At 38.5% G+C, this 16,910-nt stretch overlaps 1 protein-coding gene across 1 annotated transcript in view; it reads left to right on the top strand.

Annotated features, from left to right (window-relative positions):
• yes1 (YES proto-oncogene 1, Src family tyrosine kinase) overlaps window positions 1-16,910 on the top strand; it is a 39,793-nt gene that overhangs the window by 9,565 nt on the left and 13,318 nt on the right. The window contains exons 2-6 of the mRNA XM_084732843.1: window positions 6,361-6,651; window positions 8,794-8,893; window positions 11,294-11,392; window positions 12,351-12,454; window positions 13,910-14,059. Coding sequence (XP_084588969.1) covers window positions 6,369-6,651; window positions 8,794-8,893; window positions 11,294-11,392; window positions 12,351-12,454; window positions 13,910-14,059 — 736 coding nt within the window. The 5' untranslated portion in view covers window positions 6,361-6,368. The remainder of the gene's footprint in view (window positions 1-6,360; window positions 6,652-8,793; window positions 8,894-11,293; window positions 11,393-12,350; window positions 12,455-13,909; window positions 14,060-16,910) is intronic.

Genomic DNA, 16,910 nt, shown 5'->3' with positions numbered 1-16,910 from the left:
TCAAAAGTAATTTTCAAAGTAGTTCCCTACAATATTGTCACAATATCAATATCAAGGTTTTTTCAATTTTGTCTATATCATCCCTAATGATTTATCAGATTAATATTTTCTCAATTCATTTGTGAGTCTGTAAAATGTTAAAAAATAGTGGTCCTTTTACATTGTCATTAATTGATGTCTTCAGATTTCTTGTTTTGTTTGAATCCCCACAATTGAGCCTCTGGAACTAAGGAATGTTTGGTATTTTTCTTGATAAAATGACTTAATAGTGACTTAATAGTTTTTGATTTATTTTCTAGCAATCGAGTGATTGATTAATTGACTTATCAATTCATCTCTACTTGAGAGAGAATTAAAAGACAGTGCTTTTTTGTGTTTCTATGTCTGGAATGCCCCACAGTCCCCTGACAGAAACTGTCCACATTTTAGACTGGTTGGTAAACTACCTTGATGTTTCTTTGAAGGAAAAAAGTCTTTAACTCTCATTTTTCTTCCCATCCAGCCTCTCTCCTTCCTTGTTTTCTTGTGTTTTGTTAGGGCTGCACAATTAATTGAAATCACAATATGGCCAAGTGCAGTAGACAAATTGCAGAAGATGCAATTATTTGATAAAGGAAAAATGTGTGATAAAACAGCAAGATAATGAAGTACTGTAGCCCTGCAGAGATGCCTGGACATACAAATCTTGTACAAGAAGACATCCTTGTTTGATACAGACCCCGACAAATGTCTCATCATGATTTAATAGTTTTTCAGTGAAAATTAAAATTTTGATGCAAAAATCATCCTCCCCACTAATCATGAATCATATCACAATCATTATATCTGTTAAAATGATCGCAATATTATTATTATTTTTTTTTTACCGCATCGAGCCGCTCTACTTTATTCAGGCACTTTAATCATACATGCATCTATGTTCCCTGACACCTGTGTGGACAGCTGCACAAAGCAACTGTGCATGTTTGTACATTTAAACATGCAAATGAGTATTTCAGGCTTCACTGACACACAAGCATCCACTTAATAATATCTGTTAAACTTAAGTAGACCAATGAAAAATAATGTGCGCTCATGGTGAAAAGAGAGCTGAGAAATTTCATGTGACCACATTGTCATTTTGCACCGCTCTATGCAGCAGTCAGTGTCAATAGACGTGTATCATGTTGCATTGCATATTAACCAGCTTAAACAAATTGCCAGGACAAGTAGTGGTGCCATGCAGAGATCACACAGATCGCATGCTGTCACCACTAGCTGTTAATGGTTATCCTGTCTGTGGCCAGAATCCTGCGGAGGATGTCTGGTTTCCTGAGAGGCCGTGATTTGTCAAAGTGGACCAGTTAGCTGGCCAATGAACAAGCTCAGTGTACATGCATCTGTTCGAAATACAATCTTATCTTCATCCACTTCTCTTACATTATGAAACTTACATGTAGGCACAGTGTAGCTGGTCAGAGTACAAGATGTTGCTGTCTGCTAATCCTACAGTTAAATGCAAAAACATGAATAGTGATCGACTGTGTGAGCAGTGAAACGACGACTGTTCTGCACGTCATCCGTCTGCTTCTCAGATTGTCCTTCCTGCTCTTTAAATATGTCTGTTTCCTTCATAATAATTTGTCTCCATCCACCCTCCTCACCCCATCATTCATCCTACTTTCTGTTTCCGCTGCCTCAGCATTGGCTTTCAGTCAATGCCATTTGTCCGAGGGAGGAAGCCAATACACCACCCATCTCAAATAATTATATCCATAGATTGATTGTTGACCCTCATTAGGTTTAGTTGCGGTGCTGCCCTTCACAAGGTAAGGTCAGACTTTCAGTAGAGAATAAATTAATTATTCACTTCACCATTTAGATCCAGTTTGATAAAACAAAGAACTACTTTTGGTGGTGTATGACCTAATTTTACTTGGGAAAGCTTCTTGGATCAAATGTTTGTGGTGAAGATGGGTTTAAATTACAGTATAGTGACATAGAACATTAAAAATAAAGAATAGAGCCCATTAAAAACCTAACAATGCCCTGCACAACATAACAATGGAAGATGTGTGTTGCTTTGAATGTGTTTTCATGGACACAAAGATGCTGTAATTAATCAGGGCTTAACGATAAATCACTTTTATGTGAACATCGTGATTTGAAGGAGTGTAATTTTCAAAGCACAAGATTAGAAGTTTTATCCGTTTTAATTCTAATTGAAACCATTTCTGTGTTAGCAAACTATAAAAGTTTAACTAAAGTTGAACATCAACTTTATGAGTATAAAAACAACCAGTTATTTTTGTAGCTGTTCAGTAAGCTGTAGATAATTAATGTTATTTCTGTGAGCTGGACAAACTGTAAAATTAGAACTCTGGGTAAAAAGCTCTCAGCATTCAGATTTCTTTAGTATTTAGTAAGGCTGCATGATAAGGTGAATGTTAATTCACAGTTAGTTGGAATGATTGTTTTTGCACCAGAATTTTCATTTTCATGTGACATTTGTTGGTGTCTGTTCCATACAAACATGCTTTCTTACATCTGGAGAACAATATTTATAGGCCAGGGCGTCTCTGCAGCACCACAGTACTTCCTTATAATCCTGTTTTGTCACTCATTTTTCCTTGATCAAAAAACTTCAGCTTCCATGGTTTTGATATTACACTCGGCCATATTTTGGTTTTGATAATATTTCGATTAATTGCACAGCCTCGTTTCCTTGGGTAAGAAACGCCACTCTTTATCGCTTACATGCCTGGAAGTGTACAAGAAAGAATGAGATGTATCACTTTGGTGTTTAAAAACACCAGAGTGTTTGTCTGTATCTACAGAAACTAATCTAATTTTCTGACAGCACTTACCTGTCAACTTGATTGACATCATACTGTTATTTTTAAGCTGATCACCTTGAAGACACAGCTTTTGGTTTTTGTCTTGGCTTTGTTTGCCTTCCATCTCTGGAAAGGGCAGCCGCACACACCTCTGTTTCTCTGTTACAAATACCACAGTGTGACCTGTCACCGAAGGATGTCTGAAACCATGTTGCAACATTTTACAAATGTCAGGATGTGAGTCACTGATAGTGGATCAGTCTTGGAGTTGAGTGTTAAACTAACGTGCAGTGGCAATTTGTTTCATGGTGTACAGTTGGAAAGACAAACAGAAGTACTCGACAAAGAGGCTAAAGGTGACATAAAGTGAGTAAACAGAGCAGGACACACACACACACTTAAAGACTCTCTCTTCTTGTGAGGACATCCCAACCACTACACAAAACGTTAAACATGATCTTTCCCATTTAAAGACAAAAACTGACCCAAATATATGATCAGAGGAGAATTTTTCTTATCTTTTTTTTTTTGTGCGAAGAAATTTCATCTTAGTCCTCAAAGTACACTCAACATACACACACACACACACAGTCTCATATATCACTAAGCTCAGGAGGAGAGAGCACTGACTCTTAACACCAAGGGGCGTTTTGCCCTTCACAAATCTGTGTCAGTGATAGTGTGATCACAGGAGAGAGTTGAAATGTCCACAGGCTGTAATAGGATCTAGTTTCGAGCTCGGCTGGCTTCACAGGCCTTTGTTGGGACTTGTGAAGTCATATGAGGTCATTGGTTGGCTTGCACATTTTGTTTTATGGGTGGCAGAGTTATGCAAAGACCCCCCAAAGAGCTCCAGGGCAGGCTAGTATGAACAATATCATAATTACTCCTCTCCATTTGTCACACAAAGCATGAGCTCAAAGCTTTTCAGGTTCTGTTGCTAGTTTACACACCAAAACACTGCTTTGAGTTTTGGATAACTCTTTATTATCAAGCGTTGAAATCGCATCAAAGAGTCGTTAACAGTCTTTTAAAGCTGCAACTCACGTTATGAGTTTTTGGGACCATTATAGTAAAGTTTGACTGGGCCTGTTCCAGTCTGAACCAGCTGGTGTTGGCTGGTCAACATCACACAGCAGGAGAAAAAAATATTTTAAAAAGTGGTCACTCCTGTTCATTCAGTCTCCAGCTCTCTATGCAGAGTTTTCACACCTGTGTTTTTTTTTTAGTCTGGCTGAATCAGACTCTGCCTCATTTTCCCCCTTGATGCAGTTTTTTCAGATTTGAACACAGAAATCACACTCGGGTGCAGATTAAAACAAGCACACCAGGATTTTTACGGAGAGGTTATCTTGGTCCGATCCCAAACACCCAAACATTTGTGGTGGCACATGATCCAACCTGGATCCAACACAACTACCAGTCGTACTCCATAAGTTTGACCTAAGTGGTTTGTCTGTAAGCATCTTCTTTGCAAAGTGTGATGCAGTCTGTTTCAAGACCTTTCCTCAAAGTGCATTCAGCATTCTGTGATAATTACCACAGTTATGAGCAAATGCCGACTCAGCCATTGCTCCATGTTAAATTGCAGACCAATGTTTCCCTCAGAAATATGCAGTAGCCCAGAACAAAGGACATTATTCCTGCGTTAACTCTCTTCCTCCTGCTTCAGACACATCTGACCAATAAGCAGAGTGAAACTTCTCAGTGGTTTGTAGTGATGTATTTTGGTTCGCTTTGATTTTTCAGTGTGAAAAGGAGCCAAACCAGTGGGAAAACGCTCCATGATTTCAAATTCATCAACTGACTCAGACCAGAGCAAGCAAATTATAGGAATGAAAACGACCCAAGGGTCTTTGTTGCCCATGGTTCTTGATCCATCACATATTACACTTAGTCTTTTACCTCAGTTTCTTTTCTCTTTTCTTTCAGTATAAATTAGCAAAGCAAACAGTTTCTTTTTGATATCCATTTCTGTGCTGGTGCAGCAACACAAAGAAACAAGGTATAATTTGTGTTCTTACAGGATTTTGTAGGTTACCTGGTGACACAGCTCTAATCATAGTCTACCTGTTGTTCAGTGTGTTGAAGTCATTGTTAGAGACTGAAGAAACCTGTGTATGTTGGCCGATACAGTGCGGGATGTCTAGTCTTTGCAGGTCTGTTCCTTGTGTATGAGGCACTTAAATACATATTTTTATTATGATGTATTTTTTCTGATGTTATTAATGTTTATACAATGGGTAATTTACATTTTGAATAGTGGACTATGCTGCAGTTAAGTTTATATTAATCTGTTTGTGGAGCGTCAGAATACCGTATAATACAGGTGGTGATGCTGTAATGCAGTTTTAGTGCATATTGGCAAAAAAGGTTTGGACAACATGGTGCTAATAAGATACTGGGAAGTCAGCAGAAGCTTAGATAAATGTTTTCTACCAAGTGATGAGAACATGTAACAGATATAGTTCCATAAGCATGAGCATGACATCAAGTTGCTCAGTGGTCTGGGCTGAGATGGATGCCATGTTTGGATCATCTGCTGTTGTGATGTAATTAATGTTCAAATAAACCCTCGTTCAAGTTTCCCTGCCATCTTGATTATTTCATGATAAGGTTGAATTTAATTCAGTGGAACACGAGTCAGAACAAGATACTCTGCAGACCAGGTGGCCTAGAAACATGGAGCATGGTAAAACAGCCACTACACCTAGCTTTAGCCACCTTTACAGTAGGAATCTTTTGCCTTTTACCTTCTGATCATACTTAAATCTCACACTGATGATTTAATAAATATGTTTCGTATTAAAACAGGAAATTGTTTCCCATTCACAAATGCTACTGGCAGATTTTTGCTCACTGAATTGTTACCATGCTTGATTTGCCCACATTTATTTGTTGGATTAATAAACAAAATGTTGTTTCTGTTATATAGCTATTAGAGCAATACTGCATTCTGTACAGTTTGTAATTAATGTCTTAAAATGTGTATTTAATCACTTCAGTAGAGTAGAATCTAAGATTTGTGACATTAAACACTTAAAATAGCTTCATCAATTCATGGGTACATTTCAAGGAAAATGCTGGTGCAGCTGTGTTGTGAATGAAAACAGTAACATTTCAGGAACAAGCATGTAAAGGGCTGTGTTCGTCCATTATTTGTGTCATAAATTTGTTGAATATTAAATACCTTAACACAAGCACTAGACAAAAATAGCTCCTTGTCTGTTATGGTCTTGAAAATAATCTTCTGCCATGTGCACGTGCCCCATCCTCTTCTTCTCTTGGGTTGAATAGTGTTTGGCATCCATAAATGTTGCATTACCATCATCTCTTGGACTTTCCTTGCCCCTTTCTATTCTGGTATCGCCATGGCATGTGTTTAAAGGTGCAAGACAGAAATATTCCTGCATGTGTGAGTAGTGAAAAACATTCGCAGTACATGAAAGGGTATCCCAGTAGTTTATCTGGAACTGTGTATGACAGAGGCTGTAGATGCAACCAAACTCATTGTTAATCTTCCTTTTCCTTCTCCGGCTTGCAGGCTTGACGATGGGTTGCGTCAGGAGTAAAGAGGACAAGGGTCCGGCGCTGAAGTACCGACCCGATAACCCGAATGCCACGCCGGTCAACGCCCACCTGGGCCACTACGGGCCTGACCCCACCCTGATGGGTCATTCGCCAGCTATGAAGGCACACAACAACAGTTACAACAGTCACGCCGCCGCCCTTACACCCTTCGGTGGGGCGTCTTCGGTCATGACGCCATTTGGTGGCGCGTCCACCTCCTTCACCTCAGTGGCTGTGAGCAGTCCCTTCCCCAGTGTCATCACAGGTCAGTGTTAGGAGAGGATTTAAGCTTTCAGAGTGGGACACATGGGACCAAGAGTAAAGGAATCTGCATATTTAAGGGGAAAAAAAGGATTTGAAAATTTCTCAACATGAATGACATAAATTAACTCAACTAATTTGCAAAACTAAATTCCACCAAACACTTCTGAAACAGTTCCTCTGCCATTTTCTAACTTTTCACTGTGTTGTCATTACGAGTAAATCAGTGTACAACTTTAGAATAAACTCTGCTCAACATTTGCTATGCACAGGACGTAATGAGCAGCAGATGTTATGCAAATTAGACATTTGAAATGAGTCAGCCAAAACATCAAGGCCAAAGTGAAGCCCAAAATAGGCCTGTAATATGGGAAGTAATGCAGCAGGCGTGGCGTCTCCGGAGCCAAGGAACACAATTATATACACTGACTTCAAGAGATTCAGCCATGCACATCAAAAGTTTGTATTTTCAATAAGAGTTTGACGTCGAGTAACTTTTTGATTAAGGATGTGATGGTAAAGAAATAACTCTTGTTGACATGAAAAGTAATTTTGCAATTTTATGTGGTTAAAGGGATAGTTTGGATTATTTGAAGTGGGGTGGTAGGAGGTACTTGTGTATAGTCAGTGTATTCCCTACAAAAGATGGCAACCCCAGTTTGGAGAAACAGAGAGGAGTACCAGCACGGAAGCTAAGCGATGTACTGCTGTGGACAGGGTCAGCAAGAAACTGTGTTTTAGCCACCTAAAAAGGCCTACCTAGAAAATATCAATATCAGTTGAGTTTACGCCAGTGTTAGAGTATTTTCACTGGTTAGCCTTACAGTCAGACAGCGTTTTCTGACAGGAAAACAACGATATATATAAGCCAAATATCGCTCTGTCTCCTTCAACCAGTCTCCACAAGCGAAATCAGTCACTTCACTTCTACTTGCTGGTCTATGACTTCCTCAGTCTATTTGTTTGTTATTGTGAGACTAATGCATTTTAAAAGGTTAGGGTGATGGTTAGGCTGATGTGCATCCCTCTGCTTCCACTTTTACACATAAATGTTCATTGGAATCCTTTCGCCTGAAATTCAGCCACACTTAAGACCGTTTAGTTCAACATTTTAACCACGTTCAAGCTAGCTACAAGCTAATGGAAGGTTATTTGCTGCCAGAGCTATGTTAGAGAGAGTGCTGCCATAATGTGAAGTAGTGATTCGGTGAGGGGTTTGTAACGTCGGCACCAGCGATAAACCATTTCAATCGATGGCTCAGATGTATGGCATCAAAATGCGGCACTGTGTTTCAGTTTGTTCCGTTATGTACCAGTAGTATAAGAAGTGGTGCCATATTAGTAGTGCATTTCAGTATCAAACCCTACCAAACAGGGGGCATGTCAACCACCATCTACTGTAGGTAATACAATGAGTCTGGATAAAATACCCAATAAAACCCAATTTAAAATAATCTGAACTATCCCTTTAATGTATCAACAGTATGGTTGGATTGGTAAATTATGCAGTAAATGTACACAACAAAGAATGATGTTTCCTTCTAAGGTGCACACAACCACACACCCATGCAGACACACACATCCCTCAGTCCCTGTCTCCGTCTCTCTGGAGGAGGATAATCTGGCCTGAGGGGCTGCTGTAGATCTAATCCTGCCCGTTCAATTTCCTCCTCAAGATAAACATATCAGTCCCGTTGTCTCTCTGCACTCTGTCACTTCAAATCATGGACCAACCAGCTCTTTTCATTATACAGAAGAGATGAAGTGACATCAATTTATTTCACTGACTTGAGTATGAGAATGGTGAAAGGAATATTCTGTTTCCCTCTTGTGTTTGTGAAATAAAATAAATCATTGTTAAGATAGCTGGTTGTATTTTTGGTCTGGGCTCTGTTAAACAAAAGATATTTATATTCTGTGATTCAGTCTTGAATTGTATTAGCATTTTTTTTTATCAGTTTAATGAGCTGTTAATTAAGACTTAACGAGATCTTGAATCAAGTATAACAAATTATGCAAATAACAAAGGAGGATAATCTGAATGAGCATTTTTTTGTCTTTATATGTAAAGTTGAAGGTAGTTGGTGCTTTTTCATTTGTTGTACAACAATTTAAGATTAAAAATTGAGTATTTTCTTGCTTTCAGGTGGTGTCACATTTTTCGTGGCGCTGTACGACTACGAAGCGAGGACATCAGACGATCTGTCATTCAAAAAAGGGGATCGCTTCCAGATTATCAACAACACGTGAGTGCATTTGCTTTTTACACCGACAAACTCCTGCTGTGTGGATGTGTGTGTACATGACTCTGTGTGTGTGTGTGTGTGTGTGTGTGTGTGTGTGTGTGTGTGTGTGTGTGTGTGTGTGTGTGTGTGTGTGTGTGTGTGTGTGTGTGTTTAATCCCTCATTGTATTCAGGTCTGATATTAAGGCTGAAATCTGTCTGGGTTAATGGGTTCCTCTAATGGGCCATCTGTTTGGTCCCCATCGCTTTTCAGATCAGTCCTTCAGTTTAAGTTATTACATCTGGGTTATAGTGTAAAACACAACAGTCATCCCTCAGCTAGTAAAATACAAGAAATGCGCATAATAAAATTGATGAATGTATTATAAACATTTTCGGAAACCTTCATTCAAATCTGATTTACACAATTTCTCATTTTCTTCCGTTTCTTTCTTTTAAAAAATATTCTTTTGCATCCCGTCTATCAGTAAACATCATGCTATAATACTATAAAAGAAAATATAACAGTGAATTATAATGGAAGGGGAAGTTGTTCTCTACTCGTTCCACTCCACCTACTGCTGCAGCCTCATCTTTTTCCCAGGCGTGCACAGGTGTGAAAACAGGCAGAGCGCCAAGTGCTCCACAAATCCATCACATACGTCTTCACCACAGTCCATGAACACGTTGCATTTGCAGTGATGAAAATGCCATCTGCTTTCAGAGGCAAGGTGGGAGGAGGACAGATTTGCTCGGTTTTTCAAAAATGCCAGTAGACAGATTTTCCTCACTCCTCAGTTCCTCCTCTTTGAATTTAAAGTCACACTTATGCACTAAACATACCAGGAACTGAGCTGAGTATTTTATTTTTTTAAGCCTTTTATAAAGATTTTTTTTTTCTAAAGGCCTAATGTTTTTAAACATTTGGAACTATGAAAATAATGCACATTATAATACATTCTTGAACATATTTTAAAGCAAGTAGTTTCACACTGTGTCAGGTTATCTATAAGCATTTTTTCAGTTAATTCATAATTGCTTGATATCAGCGGTGGAAAGTGTTTATCCATAGACGGTGTATTACTTACAGTAGATGTCAGCACGCACCAGTCTGGAGAAGCAGCAGGAGTACCAGTGGAGGAAGCTGTGGACAGAGTCACCATATTTAGAATATGTTCATGGGTTCCATCTACTGTGAGGTAAAATTACTGTTTCTGCCAGTGGCTTACGTAACAGCAGTTCAAGTGGTGAAAATATTCTAAATTTAGCGTACATTTAACCTGAAATTGATTTTCTTTTCTTTTTTTAAGGGCAGACCTTTTTTTAACTGACTAAAATTTGTTCTGCTGCTGACCCTGTCCACAGCAGTACATGGCTAAACCATACTGACCCTGTCCACCCTGTGACTTTGGAAAAACCCCTCTTCAAATAATCCTAACTATCCCTTTAAGCACAGTTTTGAAGTACTGTACTTTTACTTTACTTAAGTATTTTCATTTTCTGCTATTTATACAGCACTATATCTCAGAGGGAAACATTATACCTTTTAAGTCACTACATTCATTTGGCAGCTGTAATTCAAAGGTACATTCAGATTAAGATTTTAGATGGAAACAAATGTGATAGGCTTATAAAGTACCTATCGCATGGCCTAAAAAGAAAGACATATCCAGTGTTTGTCAGTTAAATCCAATATTATAGATGCATTGACTCATTACTATTAAGAATCTGTTATTTTTTTATTTAATAACATGTCAGCCAAGAGCCATTCTTCTTGCAGAACAAGTACTTTTCATATTGATACTTGCAGATAATATTTGTGTGCTTTCCTTAAGTAGGATTTTGAATACATATGTGAGTGTTTCCACATTCAGATATTGGTACTTTTACTTTACTTGATTAAATAATTTTAATATAGTTTCAGGTTACTTGATTTGTACCCACGGGTAGGTTTGGTTTGCAGTAAGAGAGACAGGGCATCCATCTGGACACATTTTTGCAGATATCACAGACAAAAACAAACATGATAAAAGTGCTCAGAGGTTCCAAGGTCTTACTAAAATTGAGAAACATTAATAAAGAAAAACACTCAAATAAAAAACTGGAATATAAAGATGAAATGAATGCTGGCTAAAACAAATAAATGTCACAGCTTTATAGCATCTGTGAAATGCTTGCTTGCTACAAATATACTTCATCCACCTTAGTCTGACACGACTTATAACCTGCGCCCCCAGTATGACAACTGTTGATCAAAAGAACTGATAACCACTGACGTGGTCGAATGACGCACGGTACGACCTTGCTACTTTTCTATCCCGGTTCACTTTTAGTCTTGTTGTCAGAGTAGGTGTATTTTCCATTTTGTGCCTTTTTGTGTCTGTATTGTGTGTTTCTGATTTCTAATCTACTTCTTTCTTCAGGGAAGGCGACTGGTGGGAGGCTCGCTCCATCAACACCGGACAGAAAGGTTACATCCCCAGTAACTACGTGGCCCCGGCCGACTCCATACAGGCTGAAGAGTAAGAGCTCATTACTTTTTCTAACACTATCGCCCTTATTTTCTTTTTTACTTTTGCTTTCTCCTCCTCATTCCTTTCGTGTTTCTCACCCTGCTTGGTTAGTTTTCCAACATGATGCAGCCGGGCGCTCACACATTGTGACTAACCATCATGTACTAACATGGCAGAGAGTTGAAACAATGGAGCCCTGTATTGTTGCTGAGGGCTGGTTCCATTTCCCATTGCTGTTCAGCCGGTGTGACAGAAACGTTAAGACATTAAGAAAATTTACATTTAGGTGGCTGAATGCCACTTTTAGGTGTTTAAGCAACTCATAAAAACAAAAACCCCAGGTGAACCAGCCTATTACGTTTGCCTTTAGTCTAAAAGTGATCAGCAGAGTTCAGGATTTTTTTTGCTTGAGAGAAAACTATGCCTGTGAGGTAAAGCAGTTCAACATGACTGAACTTGTAATGATGACTTGAAATACATGGTGCGCTCTAAAAGAAGATTGTTTACAGCCATGAGCTAATGTTCTACTTATTTATTCTTAGCAGTATGAATGAATCTTTTTAAAACACCGTTATGTGTAATGGAACAAGCTAAAGACATAATAAGCTGTAATTACAGTAGTATGGTCTAAATTATTCTGGCTAGAATGAGATTTTATGCAATGTAGTTGCCTCTGTCTGACTTTGAAGGTAACCACATATGAACCACATATAAATTCCTGATGTTTAACATTTACTGACTGGCATCAAAAATATTTTATTTTCCTCTTCATCTGTTTTTGATGTTTAAGTCCACGATATTACTGACAGGGTTTAAAAGATTCATAAAAAGCCAGAGGATTTCATCACCACATCACCGGTGCCACATTTTTATTGCCCGAATGAGGAAATCCTACTTGTTGTTGCAGGATATCACACTGAGAGCTCCTCACTGTGATCTGACTGTCTGATTTTCTCTTTTTTGGCAGATGGTACTTTGGTAAAATGGGCCGCAAAGATGCTGAGCGTCTCTTATTGCTTCCAGGGAACCAGCGGGGAACTTTCTTGGCACGCGAGAGTGAGACAACCAAAGGTACGAGCATTTAAAAGCAAGCCTTTAATGATGACACTGCTATTCAGCTAACTTCAGAGGCTGTAGTGGCTCGGTTTTAAAGCAAGAGTGAGGATACTGTTATCCTATGAAACTAGTAGACCTCAGGAATCCAAGAATCTCCCCTTTATAGACATTCCCACTTAATGCTATGTACTCAAGTAAGATTCTGAATGGAGTTTTACTTGAAATACTTGTAAAAACTGCTCCAAAGTTAGGCAAAAACTGTATGATAATCCCATGTAGATTGGGGCTAAACAATTCGTGTTTTTGCGTGTAGTATAAATGTGTAATTTTCACCTTTTCTTTTTGAATACTTCCACATACTGAGGTTCCTAAACAGCATTTAGTCACGTGAACTGGGTCTGACGGGAAAGCTGAGACTCTTGTGGATTCAATTAGCCCGATTGTATTCATGTGTGATGATGTTCGTCTCCATAGTAGCCCGAGGATAATCACAGCCGCATGAAACTTCACAACCACAAAATAGAGACCTGGTCCATTCAGAGGTTGTGTGGCTTTCCACTGTATATGTCCTACATGCTATATGTTGACAATAAGGGCAATCCTCAGACTCAGACTCTTACAGAAATATCCAGAAGTCAAAAGTCAAAAGTTTTTGATACCACATCACACACTGTAGTGTTACTCAATGTTTTTGTGTCATAATGTGGCATTTTGAAGGGATTTCTGACCATTTTTACAAATTCTCAGATATGTAATATCTGTGTGAAAAATAGTATCAACCCAAAAACTGCTTCAACAAATTATGAGACATAACAGAGCATGGGAACGGCGATCATATACTTCAGTTATTGTACTGCAAGTTCTTTTACACTCTAAACTTTGAAAAGTGCCTTTAGAGTTGTCACAATACCTTCATTTTAAATTTTGATACCATACTAGTATTATAAAAAGACACTCAACACTGATACGACAGCAAAAAGACAAAAAAAAAAGTCTTTGGCACACAAAATAAGATTATTACAGGTACAGAAAACATGGAACACCTGTCTGGTTTTGCTGTTGTTGAATTTCAGGCAGAACAATAAAGACTGAACTGTACTGAGATCTTGGATGAACACTCATTTTTTAAAATGGCTTTGGTACTTTTGATACCATAATTAACACATAGTGTATTGTTTTAAACTCCTGGTATTGAAAAGGTATTTAGGTATCTATGATTTTGACTACCTTAATAGGTATAAAACACAATAAAATGACCAAAAATTACTAAAATGTGTATATAGTTGGAAAGGAAGGAGTCAAAGAGGTTTGTAGGTAAATGATGAACGCCTGCTTCCTTATTGGTGCTTGTACAAACTGGCTCAAAAGGCTCTAATGTGGGTGACATACAAAAAAAAGTTGTATGGCAGGTTTTAGAGAGTTTCTGTTTCTATCAAGCAAAATATAATTCGATTCCCGTGTATTTTGCAGGTGCCTACTCTCTGTCTATCCGGGACTGGGATGAGGTGAAGGGAGATAATGTCAAACACTACAAGATCCGTAAGCTGGACAACGGTGGTTATTACATCACCACCCGAGCCCAGTTTGAGACACTACAGAAGCTGGTGAAACACTACACAGGTATGCAGCCTGCAGACAAATTGTTGTTTACAACTGGAGAGTTGAAGTTGAGTTTTTTTTTTCCTTTCAGACACATGTCTGGGGTTATCTGGACAAACGTGTCAGTGTCTGTGGTGGATGTCTTTTTGAAGTGTTTTTGCAGTACAAGTAGTCTCTACTGTTGTTTCTTTGATATTTCAGCAAACAGATCCAGTGCTTCCTGTATAAAATGTATTATTCAGCTGCAGATCTGCTCCCAGGATATGTGTTGAATATGTTTTTCTTTCTGATGTGATTCTCAAGCGGTGCTTTCACTGACACAGTTGCAGCTCAGTAATCACGACACAGTCCCAAAAAAGCAAAACCCTGTGAGACTTAAGCCAAAAAGAGTGGTGAATATAAAAATGTCCCATATAAAAAAAAAACAGTCCTAAGCCTGCTGTAATCTACACAGTATTGATAAACAGGCAGCTGTCCCTAAAAATCCCCAGCGGACGGTCACAAGAAGAAAGCGTCTGGATGATGTAAACACACGCAGGACAAGCTGTTTATTGAAAGGTTTTGCAAGAATACAGTCATACTCCCAGAGGCAGAACCCATAAACAAGAGGATGTTTGTTATGTGAGTCTTAAAGGGCTTGTGTTGTTGACCCCCTGCCTGCTTTCACATAATTCATGTAATTCACTGTAGTATTCTTTATAATTGATGAGTGGTAAATTCAAAGTTCTGCACTCCTTTATGTTGTTTTTAAAGGGATAGTTCAGATTATTTGAAGTGGAGTTGTGTGAGGTAGGTACTGTATTACCTACAGTAGATGACGGTCGACACAGTAGGCAGGTAATCAATGGACGTACACTGTATTTAGAATATTTTCACAGCTTTACCAGACAGACAACCTTTTTAAATGGGAAATTTTTCTTATGCAAGCCAAATATCACCGTCACCAACCAGACTTCACTGACAAAATTAGTAATTTAACTTAGAGCACAGGAGTTGCTGGCTTACTGCTGCCCTGATGTGTTATTTTGTGACTTCCATGTTTTAAAACAGTAGTTCATATACACCAAAGTCACACAATAACACATATAAACTGATTGATTGAGGCAGCAGTAGACCAGCGATCTTTGTGTTCTGTGAGGTAAAATTAAGTGATTTCACCAGTGGCGTCTGAATGAGGAAAAGAGAGCAATATCAGGATAATATAATAACAGTTTCTTGTTGAAAAAGGCCGTCAGAATATTTTCACTGCTTTACTTTGCCATCAAAGTATATCATACTTTTTTTCAGAAAGTTAAAATACATTTTCCTGCTCGTGTTGTCCACAGCAGTACATTGCTTAGGTCTATGCTGGTACTTAAGTCTGCTTCTCCAAACTGGGGGCGTATTGACCCCCATCTACTGTAGGTGATACACTGATTATGGATAAGTACCTCATGCGACCCCTTTTTAAATAATCCACGCAGTTTCTTTACGTGTAGCTTTTAAACTTAAGACAGAAGTCAGTAATAAATGAGAAGTCATGCAGAAAAGGTTTGTAACATCTCACCTGTTCAGTGGTTTGAATATAACAGGCTGGCTTTTCACTGTTTCTGTGTGCAGAATTCAAATGGGACGTTTCACACGATGGTTAGTGCTGCTGGCTGCTGTTAGACAGCTACTGTAAGCTCCTGCTGTGTCTGAACAGCCCACCGATCTTTCTGCTTTCATACTGAAAATGAAATTAAATTGAGTTCAACACGGTTCACAATGTCATTATGGTAAAAAAAAAAAAAAAAAAGTGCCAGAAATTTTTATTATTTCTGTAAGGAAAAATGGAAAAATCAATGATTATTCTGTGAGGAATGACTGTGGAAATGATGGGTCAACAGTTCTGTGAGTTTGCTTTGTGTTCTTATTGTATATTGACACAGTTGCCGTGTAGCAAAGTGATATTTTATTCATCACATGTTTACAGTTCATTTACTGTAGCATGGCTTCACTTACTGTAGCATTGCTCTGTGTATTGTTAGGATTCTGTAGGTAAACTCAACAGCTTTGTTTTTTTCCCTGTTTTTTATGAGTTGAAGTAAAAGATGTTTTCTGCGCACAAAAAGTTTTCAGTGAAGGTCAGTGAGCACTTCTCCTTTGCCAAGGTATGACTGTGTACAAGGTCACTCTAAAATGTGCCGTTTGATTTTGACATTTAATATTAAAATGTGTACATTAAAGATATTTATTAGGCACTGAAATATGGCTATTTGACGTACTGTTGGGCTACAAATACCAATTTGTTTTTCCCCAGGAAAAATCTTGACCCATCCCTCTCTGCCTCTGATTGGCTAGTACTCGTTACCTTCATTGGTTGGTTTGGTTAGGTTAAGGCATGAGGAGTGATTGGTTAAGGTATGGATATCTTTCATTATACTGAGTTAGGGTATGAATTTCAGGATGTGTGAAACAGCCATAGTTCAGTGCCTAATAAATGGACTGATGCCCAATATTGCGTACATTGCGAGGCAGCAGAAGATTGAAGAGATCACACAAGAAGCCATTTTTTCAGGCTTTAACTTATCCTTTTGGATGTTGTTTGGTATGTGTCCATGCCAAAAGTGGTGCAGCCAGTCCTGCAGGGGATGAGGTGTGGTTTTAGGTGAGTCATCAGTGAGGAGAGGTTAGCGTAGATACTGTGATAGCATCAGTTGTATCAGAACAGGAGAGTATTTTAATAAAGAAGAGCAGAGAATGACACTGAAGGCTTTTCTCAATGGAAAAGATGCTTCCACTTTGGCAAGAGTTTGATCTGATTGGTTGAAGTCAGCCCATGTTAGGTATGATAGAGAGATGTTTCATCCAATAACCTGCCAAGTGTTTTTTTTTTTTTAAAGTGCCTGCC

This window comes from Lutjanus erythropterus, chromosome 12 (genome assembly GCF_056507025.1).
Source record: "Lutjanus erythropterus isolate fLutEry1 chromosome 12, fLutEry1.hap2, whole genome shotgun sequence".
In the NCBI taxonomy this organism is placed as follows: Eukaryota; Metazoa; Chordata; class Actinopteri; order Lutjaniformes; family Lutjanidae; genus Lutjanus; species Lutjanus erythropterus.
Note: the sequence above shows the minus strand (reverse complement) of the source record. Positions and strands in the feature narration are given on the sequence as shown.